General features: G+C 41.0%; 1 protein-coding gene and 1 long non-coding RNA gene across 4 annotated transcripts in view; one reads left to right on the top strand and one right to left on the bottom strand.

Annotated features, from left to right (window-relative positions):
* The window catches only part of specc1 (sperm antigen with calponin homology and coiled-coil domains 1), a 57,365-nt gene that overhangs the window by 19,212 nt on the left and 12,315 nt on the right, over positions 1 to 25,838 (bottom strand). Inside the window, exons 4-13 of one of the 3 annotated variants that reach the window (XM_089016942.1) lie at positions 25,673 to 25,808; positions 13,259 to 14,736; positions 12,244 to 12,451; positions 12,089 to 12,162; positions 11,769 to 11,944; positions 6,955 to 7,103; positions 5,547 to 5,647; positions 5,246 to 5,321; positions 4,739 to 4,883; positions 3,088 to 3,181 (exon numbers count right to left, since the gene is read on the bottom strand). In XM_089016942.1, the coding sequence (XP_088873068.1) occupies positions 3,088 to 3,181; positions 4,739 to 4,883; positions 5,246 to 5,321; positions 5,547 to 5,647; positions 6,955 to 7,103; positions 11,769 to 11,944; positions 12,089 to 12,162; positions 12,244 to 12,451; positions 13,259 to 14,736; positions 25,673 to 25,808 (2,637 nt within the window). Of the gene's footprint in view, positions 1 to 3,087; positions 3,182 to 4,738; positions 4,884 to 5,245; positions 5,322 to 5,546; positions 5,648 to 6,945; positions 7,104 to 11,768; positions 11,945 to 12,088; positions 12,163 to 12,243; positions 12,452 to 13,258; positions 14,737 to 21,275; positions 22,119 to 25,672; positions 25,809 to 25,838 lie in introns of those variants that run through there. The other 2 variants (XM_089016941.1, XM_089016943.1) reach the window with 2 other exon arrangements.
* The window catches only part of LOC148886227 (uncharacterized), a 56,218-nt gene that overhangs the window by 22,204 nt on the left and 8,176 nt on the right, over positions 1 to 25,838 (top strand). Inside the window, exon 5 of the long non-coding RNA XR_016117839.1 lies at positions 22,801 to 22,903. This is a non-coding gene — a long non-coding RNA (uncharacterized LOC148886227). The remainder of the gene's footprint in view (positions 1 to 22,800; positions 22,904 to 25,838) is intronic.

The following is a 25,838-nucleotide window of genomic DNA, read 5'->3' as shown; positions in this document are numbered from 1 at the left end:
ATTATTTAATCTATTGCAAACATGTATGCTTTCCTCTTCAGAACTATTTGTATCATATTCATAACTGGATGTGTAACAAGAAAGCATATTCTCCGAATCTGAAGCCATTATTTTGATTCTCCAGCAATGCAAGACGTCTTGGCGTGACGTCACAAACTGGGGGTGGGACTTTCTGAAAATGCCCAATTCGCAGCTCAATTTTTTTGAAGATTTTGGACACTTTAAGTCATTTTTATTGGTGTTTTGCATTTGAATAAAAGTATCATACTGTGTGTTTTGGGTATTTTAGATGCTATAAAACGTTTTTCTGATGTCAGTTAAGAAACAAAAAAGTGACGTTGGTTGTCCTTTAAGGAAATGTCATCTCACAAGACTGGCTTTTAGAATATTTGTCGAGCTGGAAGAGTATAGAAGGATTGAATGGTACATTCAATTACGTAGTGTGATTACAATAATTTTTTTGGGGGGTTGGCCTCCACATTTTTTCTCATGGACGTATTGAAGCGCTTCATTGGTGAACTTTTACTACTTTGAGTTTTGAGCCAAGAATTTTTTTTTCTTTATGTAAATGTACTGCTAACTGCATTGACCTTATCACAGTCCAGCATAGCCGGGACGGATTGCCACGAATGGTACTGACTGCTGGTTTGTCCTTTTGTCCGGAGATACACTCCATATGACAGATCCGTGGCACTGTGCGGTGAAAGTTTCTGTAATTAGTGTCTTCCTATGGGCAGGAGGCTTCACGGTTCCAACCTGACCTTTTCTTAGATGTCGAAACCTAAAGTGGCATCAGACAGTGAACATACCCCCTACGCTCAGCCCAACAATAAAGTAGGGGTCACTTGAGTTTGAGTAAAAACTGTTGCCTAAACACGAGGCTTCACACAAGTACATAAAGCGCGCTAAGATCCGTACTTGGAGCAAACACACGGTAAATCAGAGGCTCCGCACCTGACCATATCAATCCCTGTTGCATTTCTCTCATCCTGGATGGGCAAGGCAAATATGAGACAAAGTCAGAGAAGGAAACTGGAATTCCTGCATGCGGCTATCCATCCAATCAGAAAGTCATCCAAGTATAAAAACGGCTCCAATGGCTGTGAAAGTCGAGGTTCTTGATATTTATCTGAGGAATGCGTATGTCGTGGGAGAACATTAGAACAGCTGCAACTTCAGTCTTTTAATCCTTTTGAAACTGGTTTGCTAAGCTTAAATTTTGTGGACACTGGGAACCGAGGACACGCTGATCTCCGTTTTCAACGATAGCCTTCCGAGACAGCTGGTTTAAACGGATTTACGTTTATTCGCCTCCATCTAAAAATCTAATTCAATTACACATATGAGCTGTCTCGTGTTTCATGTAGTACGCCACACACGTTTGCGCCAAACTCTGTCTAATGGGCAAGCATCTTATCAGCCGTACTATTGGAGTGTTCTCGCTGGGCAACCTTATTAGGCAACATGTTGTCATTACAGAGCATTCTGTGTTTTATAAACACGTGCGCGCGAACATACGGCGTAGTTATTAGGAAGAGGTAGATGTCTCAGGGCCGATTAATGTAATTTATTGTAATGGTAGGCACAATGGAGTTTGTTGTGCACTGTTGTTGCTACAGTGCGATATCGTTAGTTTATGGTCGGGGTAGGCACAAGTTTGTGATCAAGGGTGGACGCTGACATGTGAACATGCACAGAAAGTTCATGTCTGTTGTTGGTGAGGAACAATGAGTTTTCAGGAAACACTAGTTAAATTGTAAAATAATTCATCCTCACTTTAAATGCTATGAAGTCAGTTGTTAACAAAATACAATAAATGAATGAAAGTGAAATGTACTGTATTTTCCAGTGTATAAGGTGCACCAGAGTATAAGGCGCACCCCCAATGAATGTTGTATTTTCAAACATTATCCATATAAAAGGTGCACCGGACTATAAGGCACACCTTCATGAATGAAAAAAAAAGGTTTCCAAATACAATATATAAATACAGTAATGTCTCGTTATATCGATATTCAAGGGAGTCCGAAAAAATATCGATATAACCGGGACTATCGATATATCCGACCCTGTTTGCATGTAATTTTCTCCGTGCGTGCATAGAAATAGTATCGATATAACCGGGACTATATATCCGATATCGATATAACGAGACTTTACTGTATACAAAAGTGTTCCAAATATAAGGCGCACCACATATAAGGCGCTACAGTAAAGGCTGGGGTTACACACTACTTCTACAGGAGGAAAAGGAGTTGGTGGGTGCGAGACCTGTTGTGGCTCAATATTACTTCACATATAAGGCGCACCTGCGTATAACCCGCAGGTTGATCTTTTGAGGAAAATGAAGGATTTTGGGTGCGCCTTATACACCGGAAAATGCGTACACAATTATTTATTTTACTGATAGTCAATTAACCAGTGATGCAATGAGATCAATTAAAAAATAGATTATGGGTAATACATTTTTATGGCCCAATTTGGGGCTGAATATTAATGCAAGAAATATTGATACAACGGTGCCCCTGAGCAACATTTTCCACACCTGTGGTCTCGCCCCTGTGGCGTTCTGTTAATTGATTTCTCTGCATAAGCAAAAAAAAAAAAAAAAAAGGCTGCAGACAAACATAGAGTAAGCTAAAAGAAAAGCGCAGTACACAATTACACATGTATTTATTCAGAATGTCAGTAATACTGCTTTTTTTTTTTTCTTTGGCACATTTCCTTGAGATATGAAAGCTATATGGATGACTCTACTATATAGATTTATACCAGAAGACCTTTGAAGCAGCCACCTTGCAGTTGAAAGTAGAAAGGTAGTCGGAGGAGACACTCATAATATTACTTTTAAAATCTAAAATAGACGAGTTGGAAGGGGACGGAAATAAGTTTTTTCTTTAGCCAGGTTTGTCTTTTTGAAAAACTTTGACACGTGTGGAACAAATGCATACTATTCGTTGACAAAACAACTTTCCAATCCACTGAGGAAGAATCGGCCACAAAATGAATGAAGAGCGAGGCAGCGAAAAGTGAACGCTACTGCGCTCAACTCGGACGTGAGAAAGATCTTTGACCTGTGATCCCTACCGGATAGCCTTGTGTTTTCTTCTGGCACCACTTCAGTAGAGCGTTCCTCTTAGATCCCCCATACTCCCGTGCGAGTGCAGCCAAGGGGTCCGTACTTTCCACACCGTCATGAGGGAAGTGCAAAACCGCATGTACACAGTGCGGGAGAGACAGACGGTTTGAGAAGAGATAAGTCGACAGTATTTGAGTCAAACGTAGTGCAAATATCTTGATCGGATTACAGCCCTGACCATGCAGTCATCACTCCCACCCAATATGAATGGGCTCCATGCAACAGTTAAAAAAATGAATATTGATGAACGTAAGAAACACATAATAAAACACACAGTACACGAGCTGAGCAACATGAAGATTGTCCCCAAGGTCAACGCAGTGGTGTTTGTGTTGTATTTGGAGCCATGGGAAGACCACGACACCCCGGTCGTTGCTCTCAAAATGATAAACACGTAACGCAGCTTGTCTGTTAAATTAAAATGTTCTTTCTTTGAGGCGTCGCTTAGCATTGCAAATGACATGAATGCCATATGCCCATTCATCACCAGGCGATCATATTTACTTGTGTCAATACCCAAATATCAGAAGAATAAGCCACTGCTGTTTGGACGGTCCACAATAATAACACTTGTGTGAGAATTATGTATATACATGTACAGTAAGTGAAAAGTACCGTAGGGTGTTTTTAGCTCATTCACTGCCATTCACAAATGTATTTGTGAATTGACAATACTGTATGACGTAGAGCACCAATCCCGAATTTGCTCGGTTTTTGTTTTTTCATGCTTTAATGTTGATAAAGCGCTGGCCATGGCCTCTGGTAATGTTTTTTTCTTTTTTACAAGGGGGTCTCATTTCCCTTTTTTCCAGGTTAGTGCTCTGTTTCAGCTTCAGTTGTTATTAAAGCACTATATCAACTAATATGTATAGTATGACAGCCGTTTCAAACTCGGAACTCCAGACCCATATAATTTAGGAATTAAGTCTTTTTTTCTGATGAAAGAAGAGAGTCTAAGGTTTCTAACACTGTGTTGAATGCTTATGTAGTCCTAATACTCAATATTCTGTGGGTCCTGGAATTCAAGTGACAATGACAAAAACCCTGGCACTGGAGTGGACACATTTTTGCACGTTTGGCAGTGAATGAGTTAATAGCTCCATAAATGCATGGATGTGGAACATAAGATGCAACACTCGTCAGACAGGTTGCAGTGTCAACAATAGGATTGCAAACCCGAAGGTGTGTCTAGACTGAGGGTTGCCAAAGTAGAAGTGGGCCTTTAAGTCTACACAACCGCGACACGAATGGCTGGACTGTTTGAGTTGCGCTTAACACAGGAAAAGGGCAGCTGCCAGTTTCACTTGATTTGTTTGTGGTCCTTCTTAGTAACAGGAAAATTCAATCAATTTTGAAAAGTACATCTACAATAATGATTGAATGTAAAAAAAAAAAATCTATTTCTTTTAATTTGTTTTACAATAAGTTCATTTTTCCTTCCAACTAAAGGAAACCCAAACTAAAAGGTGACACTTTTCTGACCTCATCAATTGAATTCACTGTGATCTAAAAATCCCCTAGAAAATCTTATTGTCCATGCAATGTATGTTTTGTTGTGCCGATACCCGAGTGAAATATTTGCGACTATTCCTGACCTACCTGAACATGCTGTTGGCCTGGTTGCAGCTAAGCGATGATGTGCGGCTTCTCAGAGAAGCAGGGCTTTTGAAAATAGACTCCAGGGATGGACTTTTCCTCATCAGGATGTTGGGCTTGCTGTTTTTGCCATAGCTTGAAATTGTACCTGTGGCAATCAGAGTATTGTGTATTCAGACATTCAACATAGAGTAAGAAGTCTGAAGTAATGCCAAAGGAATTGCAAGATGTGTTATGAGAATATGAGAGAGGTAATCACATTTGGTCCCTTGGACAAAAATGACATAAAGCTACCCTCTGAAAGCTTGAAAATCCTTTTTACTTGACAAAGTGCGACACAGACACATTTGACCTTTTTGTCTGTATGTGATCCGTCTTGTGTTGCGAGGATACAAGCCTCAACCTATAATTTGCGTTCAATTGGACTTTTGTGGAATATGGATGTCCACACATTGGGAATGCACTAAGAACAATTATAATAACAACACAACATGAACATCCGTTACATACTGTGAGGATGAACAAAGTCTCCGTGACTGATTCTTTTTTCCAGCAACTTTGACAAGGGCTTTATATATGACTGCCTCTGGAAGAAATAAAACAGACCATATCAAATAATGATTGAGGAAGGAATGGCGATACACAGTTGTTTTCGAGTCAGCAAAAGGTCAGCATTGACAAACATCGATAAATAATATTAAGCCATGTCACACTCCCCCTGGCCTTGTACAAGTCGACCAAAGCGAGACAGCAGGTGCCTTACAGCAGACGCTGGAGGAGAAGGTTTGGAGCTAAATTGTCCTGTTCTAACCTGGATTGGCGAGACTGCAGCAGCCGGTGCGGTGCGCGTTGGGATTCCACTCAGAGGGCTTCTGGTTGAACTGTGGATTTGAACTGTGAGGCCCGGTCCATCTGAGAGACATATGAGTAGATTCATATACCAAAAGACGACGTGTATTAACTCATTCACTGCCATTCACAAATTTATTCAGGAATTGAAAACATGGGTTTTGTTTTTTTCCTGTTTGGGTGCCGATAAAGCGCTGGCCATGGCCTCTGGCAATGTTTTTTCCTTTCCATGACGGGGGCAGCATTTCACTTTTTTACGTTAGCGCTTTTCCAGCTTCAGCTGTTGTTAAAGCGCTATATCAACTAATATGTATGTATTGCATTGTATTTTGGACATCCATCCTCATTTCAAGCTCATTTAACTCCAGACCCTTATAAGACACAAGAATTAACTCGTTTTTTTCTGATGAAATAAGAGAGTCTAAGGCAGAGGTGGCCAACCAGTCAGAGATGAGGAGCGATTTTTTTTTATTATGTGACTGCAAAGAGCCACACACGCGCACACACACACACAATGCGCGGACGCACGCACATACGCAGACACGCACATGCGCAGACAGACACACACGCACACACTCATGACAATGCACACAAAAACATTGCATGCACGACGAGCAACAGCCGGAGGGCCCAAACATAAAAGAAACCTAAAACCACAAACACACTAATCTATTTTTCTCCAATTTCCTCCTCCCACCGTTCGCAGTCCATTTGGGACCAATCTGCTGGCTCTTGGTCGATTGCGATCGACTTAGCATTTACCACTTAGCAGCGATTTCTGCGCATCAGTGGTGATCCAGTGATCTGATCGGCTGCCCTCTATGTCAATCAAGGGATTGATGATAGGCTGATGCAGTTCGTTCTGTGTATTTAGAAACGTTTGAATGGAAGCGCCATCGGCGAGGCGTTTTGGTTGTCGTGCAAAAGCCTGGGAGCCGCATTGAAGCGTCCAAAGAGCCACATGCGGCTCACGAGCCTCGGGTTGGCCACCCATGGTCTAAGGTTTCTTACACTGCATTGAATGTTTATGTCGTCTTAAAACTCCGAGGGTCCTGCAATTTGAGTAAAAATGACAAAAGCCCTGGACACGTTTGCACATCGTCTGGCAGTGAATCCGTTAAAAAATACAGTATTCTTCATGAAAACAATGTCTATATTTCTTGCTTCCCCACTACATACAAGCCAAAAAACTTAACTGAGGTCAATTCAGGTCACGCTAACTCAAGAGTTTGCAAAGAACCAACATTGATGCTAAAGTATCAACTTGCTTGTTCTCCGCAAAAGATTTGTTTGTGTTGCAGTATAGTTATTCCGTGTGTGTGTGTGTGTGTGTGTGTGTCTGGGTGTGTACTGTTGCTCACTTTGCCCACCAGCATCAGATGCCTTCGTGAGAGATTTGACAGTTGCTCTTGGCTCCATTTTGGTATGGTTATTGGGGTCAGTCGTTGGGCTTGTGCTGACGCCGTGCCACTTACGGCTACCATCACAAGTGGACTGTCTTACATCATCACCTTGAGACCTAACAGACACAATGAAGAAAATTGTACAGTGAATAGCTCGTGTTTTAAACTGTCTGCTCCAGTTTTATTTTCAAGTTACAAACTGGATAGGAAAGTGGAAAAATGGGCTTCCACTATTGTCATTACATTGTACTCCCTAATATACACTGACAGACACATCTTTACTGGTATGGTAGAATTTATTTATGAATTATTAAGAATGATAAATAACATTTTTATAGAATAATGTATGCAGTCTTTGTGGTTCTACTTAACTCATTCACTGCTAGGCATGCAAAAATGTGTCCACTGCAGTGCCGGGGGTTTTGTCATTTTCACTCAAATTCCAGGACCCACAGAATATTGACTTTTAGGACTAAATAAACATTCTATGCAATGTAAGAAACCTTAAACTATCCACACTTTGATCAGAAAAAAAGAGTTAATTCCCAAGTTATATGGGTCTGGAGTAATATGAGGTGCAAGTGGGGGCAGCTTTATAAAAGGCAAATGCTGCCCCTTTGGGGAGGGGGAAAACGACATTGCCAGAGGTCTGACCAGCGCTTTATCGGCAACTCCCGCAAAAAAAAGAACACATTTGGGAATGGCACTCCATGTCTTATTTTCAGTTCCTGAATAAATTCGGGAATGGCAGTGAATGAGTTAATATATGGCTTTATTCAACAAAAAAGTGTGCACATGACCATCTTTCTTTGACCTCTGCCAAAAAGTTTCTTTTGGTGCATTAATTTTTCTTAAAAGAACTGAAAGTATCTTTTTTTGGGGTGGGGGTTTGTTAATTGCCCCCCCCCCCCCCCCCGTGCCCCTATTTTGTTTTAACTTGGCCACAAATGCAGGAATCACAGTAGGCTTTGTAGACAGAAAATAATAAATCTGGAAAAATGAATGAAGTTCCTAGTACAACCTGAGATCCTGTAACCATGTGGCCTTCAGGATTATTAAACAATCCATCGATAACATTTGGCTCATCGAACACAAACCCTTGGCAGATGACATCTCTTTCAAGGTCCTCATTCACTTTGAGTGGATAACCCTTTCTTTCAGTAACATGTTGCACAGTCAAACTGGTCTTGCGGAAGTAAATACAAATAAAAAGACCACCTGATTTCTGCTCTAAGACAGTCGAAATAACTTTTGTTTGTTTGTTTGTTTGTTTTTGCATTTCATATACACTTATTACCTTTTTTTTTTTTTTTTTGGCAATAGACAAAATTGGCTGAGCAAGTCTGTCCTGTGCGCGTATTTTTGTAGATGTGATATGTGATATTAGAGCCATCTACTGGCAAAAGTATGGCATTTCATTATTTTAGACACCAGAGATAAAACGCGTTGAGACCCACTCATCAACCGAGACGAAAATGCACGTTTGTCCCACACTTTAAGTCCAGCTTGTGCACACAAGATGAATACTGTCATAAATAATGCAAATAATACAACAAAATACAACATTGTAATGGCTGGACAAAAGTAATGTGTGCAATCCACGGTGCAACATCCCAGTTGTCATGGCGATACAATATTCAATAATATGGGGCTTTCATGGTAAAATATTTGAGATTCACTAACAGTGTGTGATGACAGTCTTATATTTTCAGTAGATTAAAATAGGAAACACTTCATATGTGACAAGTACAACAATTTAACTTTGAAAGGCACACTTAACTCTGTAGTCTAACAAGCTATTAACACAGATACTGTAACGAGAAAGTTACAAATGGTACATTCAATGAAAAATCTAAAATAAAATAAATATAAACATCCAAAACATATATGCGGGTACATTTCAAACATATCTAGAAAATGTAAACCGCAATATTTCACCTGCGAAACAGAGCGTACCCATTTTGCACCGGTGTAACTTGTTTCCTATTCTAAGTATTAACTTAAGTGAATCAATGTCGCTTGATCTTCACAAAGCGTTGAAATGAACATCACTAATGTCCTTCGACTGCTGTCTTGGTATCAAATGTTGCTCCAGGGACAATTCTGTAAACAGAAAAACAAGGATTAACACATTTATGGGCCTGTAATTGATTAATGTACAGGTAATACTCAGAAAATTATTGTGAAAAAGTTCATTCATTTAAGTAATTCCACTTAGAATGTGAAATGAAGATATTATTTAGACTCATAACATGCATTACAAGATATTTCTAGCTTTTATTGATTATAATTTTGATTATTATGGCTTGCAGCTTATGAAAAGCACAAAATGAAAGTCTCAAAATATTAGAATATCACATGAAGTAAACAGAAAAATGAACCGAGCTTTGGTACTTTTAGCAGAGTGAGCATGGAAACGAATCCTGGATATGGGCTTCAAGTGTCATGTTCCTCAGGTCTCTAGCCACTCCTGAACAAAAAGCAATGCCAGAAATGTCTTACAAAGAAAAAACGAACTGGTCTGTTGGTCAGTGGCCCAAAGTTCTCTTTTCTGATGAGAGCAAATTCAGCATCTCATTTGGAAATAACAGTTCCAGTCTGGAGGAAGACATGAGAGACCCACAATCCAAAATTATTGAAGTCCAAGTGTGAGGTTTCCACAGTCAGTTATAGTTTGGGGTGACCTGTCAACTTCTGGTGGAGGTCCACTGTGCTTTATAAAGTCCAGAGTCAACACAGCCGTCGATCAAGACATTTTAGAGCACTTCATGCTTCCTTTGGAGATGTTGATTTCATTTTCCAACTGGACTTGGCCCCTGCTCACTTGGCCAAAAGTACTGTAAGTACCAAAACCTGGCTCATTGACCATGGGACTTTTGTGCTTGATTGGCCAGCAAACTCACCTGACCTCGACCCCATTGAAAATATATGGGACATCGTCAAGAGGAAGATGAGAAACATGGGACTGAGCAATGCAAAAGTGCTGAAGGCCACAATTGAAGCATCCTGGTCTTCCATAACACTTGAGCAGTGTCACAGGCTGATATAATCCAACACATGCCGCATTGAAGCAGCCATTCTGGCAAATAGGGCCCAACCAAGTATACCAAGTACACATGATTAGAGTTTTCTGATGGCTGACATTTCATTGATTTGAACTCATTTTAGTGTTTATTTCATGTGATATTCCAATTTTTTTTAGAGTCTGATTTTGCCTTTTTCATAACCTGTAAGCCCTAATAATCAAAATTCTAACAAATAAAACATTGGAATATATTGCAATGCATTTTATGAGTCTAAATAATATAATAATGTCACCTTTTAAGTTGAATTACTTCAATGAATGAACTTTTTCACAACATTAGAATTTTCTGAGTATTACCGGTATAGTACAACTTACAGACCTTAAGAGTTCTGATGCTTTTTAAATCAAATTGTCACCAAAGGTCAACCCCATGCATAAACTATTAGGTCATTTCAAGAAGTCTGAAATGTCAAATGGTAAAGATGCGAGATAATTCAGACAACCGAGACATTGCCTGAAATCATTTAACGTCATGCTATGCACACCAGCCACTGATGGAAAATCTTGGGCTAATTCTTATGAAGAACAGCAGGTGGCACAAGAGATATTCGTTTGAATAGAACGAGGACAAGCGCAGCCAAATAAATACTACACATGTACTTTATTATTATTATTTTTTTAAGTTCCTCCTGCTGGTGCCTCTAGAGCCAATGTAATGACGGACAGGTGTCTAACAAGCTGAAGGTGAGAAAAACCTTGACAAAGATAAGGACTTGAGATGAGAGCAGAAGCAGTAGCAGCACACAAGCCAGAAGAGGCAGGCGAACAGGGCTGTGAACTCACCTGGTCTTTATATAGAGAGTCTTGTAAAAAAAAAAAAAACAGCTTTGCGGGGCATCAAAAGGTGCTGCTGGAGGTGGGGAACAGACGTAGCGCAACAGCTAATCTTGGGGCGAGCTGACTGATTTAGCCGTGGTCTACAACCGGCCATGTAAATAGATTGATGAAGACGACACGCAAACGTCATGTAATTGAAAATAATGGTTGTTGATGCAATGACGAGACACGCTGATCAATATGGCACCACAGCAGCTAGGCTAACAACAGATTGCCAAAGGAATTAGTGAAAGAGGGACAGAGTGAGTGTTCAAGCCCTGGTTTCATCCTCTTTACAGGATGTTAGGCAAATAAAAGCTATTGAGTACTTCTGTATGTGAATACACGCACACCGCTGCCTAGCACCACAACAAAGACACTACGACTACATCTTAAATGGATTTATTCCAAGTTAAATGATGCGTCAGTGGATAAAGGCGGAGAAGATATGGCGGCGCCGGTGCATTCTCATTTCATTAATATATGTTTTTAAGGATTCCATGCGTAGTGCTTGTGGATATAATTAGCTCGCAGTGTCTTTGCATGGCAGGAGGCAGTGTCACAAAGAAAGAAGCCAAAAAATAGAGACGGCTCAATCCCAGGAACTAAACTCTGAAATGTTTTAATCACGTGGAATCGGAACATTTGAGCTCAATTAGGTTTGCGCTAAAACCTGCTTGATGGGACATAGTCATGCGATACGGTAATAGCGGACAGGATTTTTGCAAGCATTTGTTCAATTAGGAGTAGAGGATTGGGAATGTATTCGTAATTGTACTTTGGGGGGAAAATGATATTAAACAGGAATTTGGCACCAGAACAAAAGGACAGCATCCCATTTCTGTAACCCAACGAAGATCGTGAGAGGTGACTCTTGTACCTGACACCTTGTAGAGCTTCCAGGTCTAGAGAAAGTTTGGCACTGCGATCCTGCTCCTCCTGCAGCTGCCTTCGGAGAGTACGCAGCTCCTGTTGAGCTTCCACCTTGATGTCATTGGCAACCACCACTGCCGTCTGGAGATCCGCCTGGAACTGATGCCAGTCATCTTTTTCTTCCTTGAAGAAAATTAAAAACACATGTCAGTTTTCAGAAGAGTTTATATGAGGCAAAATGAAGCACAGAAGATGCTACGTTACAGTATCAGATAAACTTGGGGAAAACGGACCCGTGAGAGTCAGATCCCCTCCCAACACTCTTACCTTCATCTGCCTGCTGACAACTTTAAGTTGACGTTCCACTTCAATTTTCTGCTCCTCAAACTTTTTAACAAGATCTGCAAACACAAATTAAATGTCTTTCAACTTCTCAAAGTCAGCCAGTCAAAGACCTAAATAACAACGCGAGCGAAACATACTTTCTAAGTCGAGGACTGTTTGATTAGTGTGAAGGTTGATTGCCCGCTGTTGCTCCACCTGGTCCTCCAGTTCAAAGATGGTCTCCTTCATGTCCTTGACTTGTTTCTCAGCCACCATAGCCGCCTCCTCCAAGGAACTCACTCGCTGAGTGAGCTCCTCCTCTCTCATCTCCGCTCTGTCCTGGACCTGCTGACCTTTGGCCTCCATCTGTGCATACATTTCGACATATAGGATTTGCATATTCATGCTGTAAAATTACAGTTCTCTGGTTAAATAAACAGGATGTCACTCAGACTAAGCAAAACACATACTAAAGCCCCCGCTATTAAACAAAAAAAGGACATTTGTTCAGAAAATCTGAAGTGAATCACAAGGAAAATTGCAGTGGTCCTTATATTTGTTTTGAACCAAGAAATAAAGAAACAAACTAAAGAAAGAAAATAAATACATTGACATGTTTTCCGGTGTATAAGGCACACCGGAGTATAAGGCACACCCCCAATGATTGGTGTATTTTAAAACTGTTTCCATATATAAGGTGCACCGGAATATAAGGCGCATCTTCAATGAATGACAAACGTTTTACACCTATAATATAGAAATACAGTATATAAAAGTTTTCCAAATATAAGGCACACCACATTCTAAAGTGCTGCAGTAGAGCATGGGATTATGCAATACTTCTACGGGGGTTGGGGGGTATAGTCGGTGCCTAGTGACATTAGTTCTTGTGGCTCAATATTACTTCACATATAAGGTGCACCTTGCGTACAAGTCTCTTCTCTTCATCTCTTGAAGAAAATTAAGGCTTTTGGGTGTGCCTCTTCCACCGGAAAATACGGTAAATAAATACAGATAAATAAATCCCCAACGACATAAACAAACACATAAGTAAAAAAATAAACACAAATACACAGACACAAAACACATAAATAAATAAATAAATGCATGAATACATAAATAAACAAGCAAAGAAATAAATACACGCATAAATAAATAAATGCACTCACATACCTTGGACACGCTAGCTTGTACGTGCTCAGTGTCATCATGGGCTCGCAGCAGGTCTTGCCTCAGCTGTGTCAGCTCCAGCTCCAGTCGGTCTCTCTCGGCGTGGGCCGTCTTGAGTAGGTGTTGCAGCTCGGTACTATCACCGGCGCTCTGCATGGCCTTCAGCTCAGTTACCTTTTGCCTCTCGATGTCCACCTGCGCCTTCAGCCTACTATTTTCTACTCGGAGACAGTCGGCCGTCGCTCTCTGCTCTTCCGCAGACTGCGCGACTTCATCTCTGGCTTCCAGCTCACGGCTCAGTTGCGCGTGGAGCCTGTCCAGCTCTTCTCGCAAGCCATGCACCTGGCCCTGCGCCTCCTGGTGCTCCTCTTCCAGAGCTCTCAGGCTTCCCGTTAGCTGCTGTTGAATGTTCACCAGCTTCTCCCGTTCAAAGCGGGAGCTCTCAACCAGCTCAGCGTACCTTTGCTCGAGTTCAACAAGTCGAGGACCTTGGTTCCTGAACTCGTCCTCGTTCTGGGCCTGCTCCTGAAGCCGGCTAGCCAGCGCCTCATTCTTCTGGGAGAGCAGCTCTAAACGTTCTCTCTGCTGTTGGAGTGAGGTCTGCAGGAGGCTCTTCTCCTCAGCCAGACGCTCGTTTTCCGTCGTCAGCTCTTGCACCACCTGCTGCTGATCGGCGAGCTCCTGCAGAGTGGCCTGCAGCTCTTCGGCAGTGCTGTGGTGGTTTTCCTCCATTTTGTGTAACTGCTCCGTGAGGCTCTGTACGGACACGTGATGCCCACCGAGGGTGGCTTCATGACTGATATTGCTGCTAGTGGAGCCGGAACGTGGGATCTTCTGAAACTCTGACGAGTCAGGTGCAGGTGAGTCTTTGACAGAGCTGGAGTAGATGGATGTTTTAATGAGACTAGCGCTTGGGCTGGAATCTGACTGGAGGCCATTGTGAGATTTAGGAGGGTTGCTGGATAACGGTAACGACTCAAAAGACAAAAGCCTTCTCTTTAGCACTTGGTTCTCCTCTCGGAGGTTTGCTAGCTCTCTCTGAAACTTTGCATTCTTTTCCTTGAGCTCCTGAACCAGGACAAGAGCCTCTGAGAGCTTTCCCTCTTGTTCCGCAGACAGATCTTGAGGTGATATAGAGACAGGCGATGGCAATGGGGAAGAAGTGGCAGCTTTATTTTTGCCGCGTTGCAGCTCGATGCGGAGATTGCTGATCTCCAAGTCTTTCGCCTTGACTTCAGCAAGAAGCTCTTTAACCTGACATTCCAGGAGGCCCCTTTCTTGGCCTTCTGCTTCTCCACGACACTTTGTTGAGCTCCGCGTTTGCTTTCCAAGGATAGAGAGGCTTGAAGTGCTGGCACTGGAAACAATCCTCTTTGTGGACGAACTCCTCAACTGGTCCCGCAGGGAAATTCGGTCCCTTGTTATTGAAGATGAGATTTCTCTTGGAGCTGGGATACCAGACTTCTTCGTCGCTTGACAACCTGGCACGCACACCAAAATAATTCGGGTCAGGTAACAAATAATCCAAAGTGTGCATCGAATTCGGAGCTCTTCGGCCTATTTACTCGCTTCTGTCGTAAACATGAGCCAAAAGGAGACGGTATGTGTGTATGTATGTAGGTATGTAATGCAGACTGTGTGTGCGTGCGCATGAGTGTGTGTGTAATTAACTCCATATTGCCAAATAAAAGAAATTACATTCCGATTTTAACAAATGAGTAAATCAATCGTAGATGGATTAAACATAATTGGGACCAGCAAAATGAATAGGCAAAGAAACGCATTGAAGCCAGTTTAGATTACATCAATGAAACAAACTTAACTGAAAGTGGGTCACATTTTGGCACTCCTATTTATCCATGTGCTTTGTTATGTCTTATGTGCCCTATTCAGGCATTGTTTACCATTTTGACAATGCACGCATCTGCCCACCATTGTCTCACGTTTGCTCTCTTGCGTTTATTCATCATAATAGCAAAGCGTTACTGTGGCATTTCAAAAGGCACTAATGTGGGTCACAAGCACACGCCTATTTCAGACTTGATTTGAATCGTCACAAGTATTTTATTGTACGTTTTGGGGCACATCAACAAACAGTGATGCAGACAGGGCTGACTTGGCTCAGTGATTTGTCCCCTTCGTCACTAAGGGGACATTAATTAACTCCATGCACTAAGGCTTAGTGCATAGAGTTAATTAATGCATTAATCTCTCTCTCTCTCATCTCTATCTCTCTCTCTCACACACATATTTATGCATTAGTCAAATCCACATCGCATAGCAAAGACAGTCACACGAGGGAAAGCACGGGCAGTCTAAATTCTAAAGCTGCTGAAAATATTTTCATATTGCCAGTTTGTGCTGCTGACAGACAAAATGAAAGGTGCTTTCAGGAAAGCTTTGGAGACATTATCTTGTGAGGATTTAAATGTGTAGTAGGAAATAACTAAGACGTGGCAGAAGAGGAAACAATAAGTACAAGACACCTTGCTGCCAGCAGATTATTTTCTTTCAATTCTTGGTGACTTTCATTGTTCTAACATGGAGTCACATTTCAGCAGGCTCCATCAAAGACAACTTGAATCCATGAGCGGAGGAATCAGAGCAACGTACAACACGTTTTCACTGACCGTATACAAATAGACACCCAGATTTGAATATATGCCATGCAAATGTTACAAATGGATATTTGCAATGCACAGAGACAATGTCATGCTGCTACATGAGACAAAAATAAGAAAACCAGTTGGAGTTTATGGCCACATGCCATCTTGTCATTTGACACATACAAAGAGGTTCTTGTGTGAAAAAGAGAGTGCGGAGAGTCTGACGTGCAGTTCAGACTGTGTTCTCCCTATATTTGTGGAAAAAGTAAGGGACGGAACTGTGGGACAGCCTTGTATTCCTCCCTCATATTTGTATCGCTCCCTTCTTTGAGTATCATCTCGCTACAGTTTCAGGTGCATTGAAAAATATGCTTTGAAGCATATCATGAATATCATTTCAGACAAAGTAATACCTGGTGCTTTCTATGATGTTTGTGACTGCTTTATTTCCTGTAGAGGATAGTTGTCCATGTGACACATTTTGTTACAGCTTCAGGTGTTGTTAAAATGCTATATTAATCAATATGTATTGTATTGTAAATATGGCTGTAACACATTGGAGCATTGTTCTTGGTTAATACTTTTTTTTAGCCTGATGAAACATTTCAGTGAACAAAGCAAATGAAGTTGATTGACTCAATTCAAAATCTTTCATTTCAAGATCAGAAGGGTCACGGGTGAAGTCACCATGAATTACTGGCTGCAGGTCGTTAAGTGTCAGCCATTTGGCAACTGAAGTGCCTTCAGTATCACCACCACAAATGAACTCATGTGGAAGAATACATCTGCTTTGTCTTTCCTCTTTCGTTGCAAAAAGTATGCTGGTCTTTTCTTTTGTCTGAGTGACAAAACCATGAAATGGGTCAACAGGCACCTATCAGTAAGAAACTGAGACCCACAGACATTTCTGTCCTCTGACTGGAATGAAAAGATTCCAATGAGGCTCGCGAATGAGGTTGTATGACACACTGAGTCCAATTTTGGATGGTTGAAAGCATTGCCATGGCCCAATGGGCAACACAATGGGAGAAAAAAAATTCGAATGAATATATCAATGAAAATGCAATATCATTCCATAAATGCAATATCAATGAAAAATACTTTTGGGGGAGAAACGCATGGCGAAAGTCTACTCAGAATGCATGCAGCATTTAATAAATATTGATTAAAAAATGCAGGCTGCTTCTATTATTAAAAAACAGCCACAACAAATAAAAATAATCAAATAAATACATAAATAAACAGACAAATACAATAAATACAACTACATAAATAAATAAACAACAAATATAAATAAATAAAAATACATAAATGAATAAATAACGTAATTGGGTCTCCCATTGATGGTACAAACCTCCTGCTATATGTATGAAAAAGGCCGCTAATATGTTTACTTTTATCCTCTCGCCAATTTGAAACAGTGCTTGTTTTTGCAGGACAAAAGGAAGTACAACAGGAAAACTAGAACATGTAAAAAGAGAGGCTGGTTTGTTCTTGGTGCCAGCAAAACTTAATGGAAAGTACAAATGATACAACTTCCTCAGTGGGAGGGTAATCACAGTTTGGTCAAAGTTGCTTCCTCTTGAACGTGAGCCCCACCTCTTCCAATTTATAGGAAATGATCCAAAAGCATGTCCATTGGAAACATTCTGTATTTTGTGCCAGTGTGTCAAAACAAATTAAAAAAAAATGCTAAAAGTAAAATCAAAAAAATTCAAAAGGTTTACAATTACAGCGTCATCCTATTACACTTTACTATTGTCTTGAGACACCAATCATAAATTTGTCAAGAGGAGTATAAGGGAAATGTCAAAATGGAAAACATTTTTGGATTTCTGGGCAAAGGATAAACGTCAGCGTCCATCTCTTGGGAGGAGTTACCAAATGTAGATTCAAAATAAAACAATATCTTCCCACAGAATTGAACCAAGTGGGCATCAGGTAGAATTGATCACTATTGCAGATGAATTGATCATTTTGTATCGGCCATGTCTTGTTGAAGAACACGCATGACTTTTTGATGAAACTCCTTTCAGCTTGTCTTTTTTTTACTTCAAGACGGCGTGGCGAGAGTGGCTGCCTTTACATATAGCAGCTCCTATGTTTTGTTTTTCAACTTCTTCCTTTCCTTTCCTCTTATTTTCATCACTGTGCTGCTCTGAAATGTTAATTTCTCCACTGCGAGACTAATAAAGGCGAATCCAATCCAATCCAATCCAATATTACTAAAGCTATTAATTTGGAACACACTTGTGATTGGGTCGTAGTGTAGAGATTAGTTTTCAAATCAAACGTTTGTTTTATTCAATAAAGCAAAAGCGACAAGAAAACCGCTACAAGCCACGTGGATTTCTCTTTCTAAGCTTTCAAGTACACTTTTCAGTCATGGTCTAGTCCGAAACAGGCTTCTGATTAGCTGCAAATTGCCAAACGAACTTTCGTTTGGCAATGCAATTCAAAACGGCAAATTTTCGTTTGCAAATTTGCATACTCGGCACGGCAGCCAATCAGAAGCCTTTTCACGCTTCGGACTCTACCGTGACTGAAAATTGTACTTGAGAGTTTTGAAAGCCGCTTAGAAAGAGGAGGCCATGTGGCTTTGAGCAGACGACGCAACGCCAACATTGCATTGTGCACCATGACGACAAACGACAACTGGAGCAAAATCTTCAACAAGGGATATTTACCATAAATTAAGCAAGGGAGCATTTGTGGTAGGTACTTCCTTAATTTAAAAAAAACAATTTATACTTCGCAACAATGTTGTTGTTTTTTACGATTAGTTGTCTTATTGTGTTTCAAGTTGTGAAAAATGGGGCAGGCAACTTTTCAGAGTTCTCTGCCCGGGTGTCCGCTAACTTTTTGTCATGCGTTTCAGACACTGTAATAATACATTTCATTTATAAGCGGCTTTCAAAACTCTCAAGGACACTTTACAGTCACATGGTAATCACGTGGTAAATAATACATCTGGTATAGTCAGGGGGGAAAAACAAAAACACAGCACCCCAAAAAAAGACAATGACATTCCAATGATAACATGATACTATTCTTTACTGCCCAACTTTGGAAAGAAAACAACATAATTTGAAATAGCTCAGCTCCTATTAAGCATTCCAATCACTTGTGTGGATGTGTGAAATTTCCATTTTTGACCACGAGAAGCTCGGGACAATCTGATTGACCTCACAAGAAAAATATGTTTGAACTTTTTCGTTGTCCTCAGCTCACATGGCAACAAGAGATGGAATAACAGCTCTGAAAATAGACACGTGCTGTTATTGGACTATAATTTAGTCTTGATTCATCAGCAGTTGACAACATGTGGACCACAGTCGACTGTATAGTCTGGGCCACGCTGTTGGTAATCTCGCGGGGAGACAGAAAGGCTCAGTGTTGCCGCATGCATTGTAGACCGGTTATGATAATGATGGTCTCAGCATTGCAAAAGATAACTCAGCCTTTCACTTGACAAAGAGCAACATCCATCATCTTCCAAAGCATTTCTTGTCTTGTCACAATTGTTTATCTCCAGGCTTTTCCAAAGGCCGTCCTGGGGGCCAAGTGCGGCCCGTGGTCAATTTTCATCCGGCCCGCAGCCTCTGTCATAAAATCGATAACATCTTGCCCCCATGTACCGTAGAATCAATACATTGGGCATTAGCACAGTTACCTGTGTGTGCTAAGTGCTGCCATCTCGAGGCTCAATTAGGAACAGCAAATTAGTAGATGAGTAATTTCGTGAATGGATTGGATTTGTCTTGCAGTGGAGAAATGTATATTTCACAGCAGCAAAGTGTTGAACGTAAGAGGAAAGGAAAGGAAGAAGGTAGCCACTCTTGTGGCGCAAGTCAAAATAACAACAAAAAAACTAAATAACAAAAACACAAAAGAGAGAGACAGTTATTCAATCTTAAGCACTTTCTCCATCTTCTTTGTTGCATGACGCCAGTTCTATATGAAAGAGGAGAGAATCAAAGCGTCCTTTTCACCAGTCGATCTGGGATCACTGGATCATGCTGAAATGTGCACGTCCGCTACAACCTAAATGTTGAACGCAAATATGACGCTGTCACATACATTGACGAAAAGAGACCGTCCCATGTAAATCCGCTTCAATTCCAAGTCGCAACAGTTCCACATACGCACCCACCAATTCTCTAAAATGGCGATTTTCTTTTTTTAATTCTAAAATGATGACAAACAACAAAAGAACAATTACTTCTGTTAAACTGTTACAAAAAACGTGAGTGTTAAAAAAAAAGTCAAATGAGGGAAAACACAAGCTAAAGATCGCTGACATTAAAATTTAAAAAAAATGTGAAACACAGAATAGCTCGCTGAAATGTATTTAAATAGAGGTTTTACCCCCGCAAAAACCAGACAGCAGCCCATAGGGGGGAAAAGCGAGTACATTTAAAGCCGTCAGTCAGCCACCGCACATTGGCCATATCATTCGAAATTCCCATAAGAAGAAAAAAAAATACTGGTGTCATAAATTATAGGTGTTAAAAAAGTTGACCAAGGAAAAGCGGCAGCCAGTGCCAACAAAATGTTTTTTTGGGAGCTATCAGGAAAGTGTCTGAAACAACAGCTTGTCACGTCAGCAACAACCTCCCAGAGGCAGCGCCGAAGTTCATCAGCATGGACCAAAGCGATGGCATACTGGAGGATGCAAACCGCCGATGAGCAAAAACAGCGATGTAGGAATGCATAATATTGGCACCATTTGTGTTCATGTTCTCGAACAAACGCCGCTTTTCAATATGAGCCTTTGTTTCTCATCTTGAAGAAATGCATTACAAAACAAATTGCTACAGCTCAACCCACTGCTGTTCATGCAAATATTGTGCATGTGCGCACTATTACTACTAGTACAGAGCAAATCTCTAGCCAAGTAAGTTATATTTTGTCAGGGTTTGTATTTGTTTGACATTTATCGACAGCAAGACAATGAGGGATTTACATGACGTTTTCACCCTGTTTACGCTTGCGATGCGCATTACTGAAATGAATATCTGGCCCGGCCACATTCTGCTCAGAATGGCGAAGAGATGTGAGAGTGATGAGTCTAGCTTCCATAGCGGCTTCTCTTATGCAAAGCGGGTACTCCTTCTCCTGCCCTACTTCCAACGACTACACAGAGGTGCACAAGCAGATTTAACATGACGATCAAAATGGGTAAAGTGTCATTGTGCTTTTGTCAAAAGAAGAGCTTACAAAGCATTAATGGCTCCAGTAGCTCCGGGGCATTTCTACCATTACTCATCAGTCAAAACTTGTCTTTCAGACATGCAGTAACACATGACACACAAGTTAGTCAGCCTACGATCATCCAGTCGAGTCATCTACGTGGAACCGAACAAAGTATCTGCACTAAGGTGCGGCGGACAAAAGATACACCTAAAGCAGACCTGTGTTGGTTTCCTCCTGTCTTCCCGCTTGGTTTCCCATTTTGGTCCGATCGGCGACTCCCACACTCGGCGGCGCAGTGAGGATAAATCCAACAATTTGTGGCTGCGGGGGAGTGATGTATGCGTGTGCGGGGAGGGGTGTCAGCGTGGTCGCATTTGTTCAGCATCCACAATCCACCAGCTCTCAGTCACAGTGGAGAAGAAGGAGAAGACATATCAAATTCTTCCAATTCTTCTTCCCCCGCTATGGATCTGTGAGCGTGTTTGCGTGAATGTGCATGTGTTGCTGAGGCAGACTATGTGTCCTGACAGCGGGTGGCTTCCACTGTGTGTCAAAGCGCAAGAGTGTGCAGATCCTCCACCAGGGTGACAGCATGTTATGGTGGCAGGCGGGTATGCAGGCAGCATCATGTGCACATCGTTATTGCTGCGATAACAACTGGATCAGGGGGTGTGGCTTGTCATACTCGCACACAAATACTCTTTCTCTCACAGACACACACACACGAAATTACATGGCACCTCCTACCAGCCCAGACTAGAACAGCGACAATAACCATTCCTCACACTTCTCTTTACTTTACCCATACCCAACATTCTGTTTGATGAGTTTGGCAGGCATGTGAAGACCTACTTGGGAAAGTTGGGGGGGTTGGATAACATAACTCATTCACTGCCAGTCACATATTTATTCGGGAATTGAAAATATGACAGAGCGCCATTCCCGAATTTGTTTGGGTTTTGTTTTTTCATGCTTGGTGCTGATAAAGCACTGGCCATGCCCTCTGGCAATGTTTTTTTTCTTTTCCACAGGGGGCAGCATTTCCTTTTTTTCCCATGTTAGCACTTTGTTCCAGGTTCAGCTGTTGTTGAAGCGCTATATAAACCAATATGTATATATATTGCATTGTATTTTGGACAGCCACCCTTATTTCAAACTCATATAACTCCAGATCCATATACATTAGGAAATAACTTTTTATAATGAAAGAAGAGAGTCTAAGGTTTCTTATGCCGCATTGAATGTTTATCTAGTCCTAAAACTCAATATTCTCTGGGTCCTGGAATTCAAGTGGCAATCACAACAACCCTGGCACTAGAGTGGACACATTTTTGCACGTCTGGCAGTGAATTAGTTAATATTTCCTTATATAATAGCTTGGTTTGGAACCAAAGTGTCAGTGTTAGTTTTCATTAGAATCATAAAAAGAGGAGGATGCACATCAAATGACATTATGAGTCGAAGGATCACAGTGGGCAGTCGAACGGCAGCAGATTGTTGTTCTGAATAATCACAAAGTAACTGCAGCAGTTGTTTCACAGCAATACAGCAATGGATGTTTGAATTGTTATTTTTGCTTCATGCGGATTGGAATGATAAAACACGGCGGTCTTTTCCTGCCCACGTCTGTTTTGAGAGTCAACCTCGGTGTTGCTTCCAACTGTATTCATAAATCTTCTGAATATTACATAAAATCTGATTTCCATCTGCCTCTCTTAATTTACTGCTTTTGTCTCCATTTAGATCAGCACATCCACTTCGGTCCTATCCCTAATCCTACTAAGAATGTTCTCCTCACCGCAGGAACCCCATCTCTGCTGGCACAACAGGCCTCTGTCAAGATGCGGTAAGACATTCCCAATCTGTCATGCCTATCTATGGACTTGAGGGTCACAAGTGTTGTGAGTGTCCTGAAGAAAAGGCACAAAATTCCAGTGGGATCAGTGTGTCTATATGTAGGACATCTTATTCACATTCTGCTTGTAACAATCCCCTTTTTTAACGCCTGTATGTATAATAAAAAGGGCGAGAATATCATAAGTGCACTTTTAGGGCTGAGCAGTAGTGGAGAAATGAAGGTTCATTTTTCGGTTATATTTGTACAATGTTTCAAGGACAACCACCCGTTATCTTTAATTAATACTTTTTTTAGTGCTTGTGTCAGTATGTGTCGGTCATGAATGAGTGCGTATGCAGCCTGAGTCACCCCAGTGGACTGAGGCGCATGTGATTAATTCATCCGACAGCAATGAGGGCCTCGAGAACCGTACTACAGGGACCGTGTCTGGGATCTCTGAATTAGTTAATACAACCCAAATATACTGCAGGTCAATAGAATTCTGGAATCATGCCACTTTGGGTGCTTGCCTCGTATTTTGCTTGAGGTTTATCGTAATTTAAAGACACATAGACTGATAGGGAACCTAAAAAATTGCTGTTTACAGCTGAATGTGTTCTCATTCAAGCACTGTATATGCAGGGATGTGAGGCAAGGCAGCTAAAAATAAATCATGTTGAATCTATCTAAATTTGTGTTTTGGTCCCCCCCCCCAAAAAAATAAATAAATAAATAAATAAATAAACGTGACAATTAATTTCAGGGAACGGGAAAGACATTTTAAAGTTATCTTATTTTCCGGTGCACCCAAAAGCCTTCATTTTCTTGAAAAAGATGACCCTGCGCCTGATATGTAGTTGCGCCTTATATGTGAAGTAATATTGAGCTACTACACGTCAGACAACTACTGTAAGCAGCCACCGACTCCATTTCCCCCATCGAAGCAAGTCGTGCGTAACCCCAGCCTCAACTGTAGCGCCTTATAATGTGGAGTGCCTTATATTTGGAATAATATAATATAATATAAATACTATATTTATATATTATATTTGGAAAAATGAAGGTTGCCTTATAGTCTGGTGCGCCTTATATATGGATTAAGTTTGACAATACACCATTCATCGGGGGTGCGCCTTATACTCCAGTGCGCTTTTTACACCGGAAACTGTGGTGCTCTTTCTTTTATCTGTAAATGGCTATGCTCAGTAGAAAAAAATATTGACGCGCAATGTTAAAAAAAGCGTCCGTTATCAGTCAAAAAGATTCGATGGGCTAAATCCTATTAACTCACAGAGACAAACATTATCACAACATTTCAGCTTGACTTGGGAAGAAGAAATAGTTTTTCAATGGGCTGGATATTTGAACCCCCTCAAGGCTTGTTTTTTTATAGAGTTGGACAGTCTGAGTCCTTCTCCTGTCTCTCTTCTCCTTGCACTCTCTACAGGGACTCCTACTCCGATGAAAGCTTGACTGAATTATTGATGAGGTATTTTAAATAAGTTATCAAAAACCCGTCTGACAGCATGGTAGAATTGGTAAAGTGCCACGTCTTGATCCCTTAACAAAAATAACAAATTGGAAATCCAGCTGTGGGCCAGTTTCAACTAATTCTTACTCTTAAATTAAGATAATTCACATTCATGAAGTTAACCTCATTTTCAGCAAATGACTGAGGTGGCTAGAATTTATGCAAATCGATATTGTCACAAATTCATTTATTTTGGTCAAAATGATTTTACACTGTAGACAAGAGTTTTTAATTATCCCCCCACCCCTTAAAGGTAAACTTGCAATTTAAAGACTGTATTTTATTGTAATATGGCTTGTTTTTGCAAAATATTAGAATTAATGCTAAGATTAGAAAACTTTAGCCTGATAAATATACACATGTACGTGATGTGCCTTAAATTAAAATGTTTTGAAAGGGCGTTGTGTTTCAGCAATAGGCAACAAAGAACACAATTCCTTTTCCAAAAATATTTTTTGTATTTGTGATTAAATAAATCACCCTGAATGAATGTTTCCAGTTTCTCTATTTTGGAATAAATAAATCTTCTGACAACCAAAACACGGCACCGCATGATTGCCGCACTGCAGGCAATCATGAAAAATGTCATTTATGCACTGAAAATAGTGAGCGCTTGCTCTGAATGCTCAAAATTAGTGGCTATGGCCCTCTGCTGGCTGAAATGGGAAAGTACAGTATACCACAAGAAGACAAGACTTTGTCTCTCCATTGAACCTATGAACTTCTTTATCCTCAGCCAGGTCGCAGGGGGCATACTGGAGCTTATTCCAGCTAACTTCAGATAGTCGACAAAGCACACTCTGAACTGGTTGTCAGTTGATCCAAGGGTACACATACACAAACAACCTCCCTTACCCTCACAATGACACCGGAGGATAATTTAGAGTGATCAATTAACCTGCCGTGCATGTTTTTGGGAGGCTAAATATCTTAGCATTGGGCATTTATTTATTTAAAACGGCACCTCTCCACAACATTAAGTAGTCAGCATACAGCTTGCAAAATGTGCACATACCGTCCCCTCAAAATAACTCAATACACTGTCATTTAAGCTCTCCACTGATGGCAACAAAATTCTTCACAGTTATCCCATGAAAAAGCAAACACAGAATAAAATCTTTACGGTACTGTATGACCAACACAAACCCCTAACTAGCAATGTTGAAAACACAAACAAAAATGACATAACTGCATAACGCTGGGGTTTTTTCATAATTATTGAAAATTTGATGACATGTCTGGCTCACCAGCGAGAGAACGGGGGCGGGCCTCGGCAAGATCCGAGATGGCTCCAGTGGTTACGGTCTTCTTCATACGTAAGCCAGAGGCAGCAGCACCCAGTGCAGGTTTTGTCAGAGCATCATCACTGTTGGCTCGTTTAAGCTGAAAATAATAACCGCTGTTAGTACGGGT

This window comes from Hippocampus bargibanti, linkage group LG16, assembly GCF_051943395.1.
Source record: "Hippocampus bargibanti isolate YZ-2025 linkage group LG16, ASM5194339v1, whole genome shotgun sequence".
Classification (NCBI taxonomy): domain Eukaryota; kingdom Metazoa; phylum Chordata; class Actinopteri; order Syngnathiformes; family Syngnathidae; genus Hippocampus; species Hippocampus bargibanti.
This window is presented reverse-complemented; position numbering and strand designations above follow the sequence as displayed.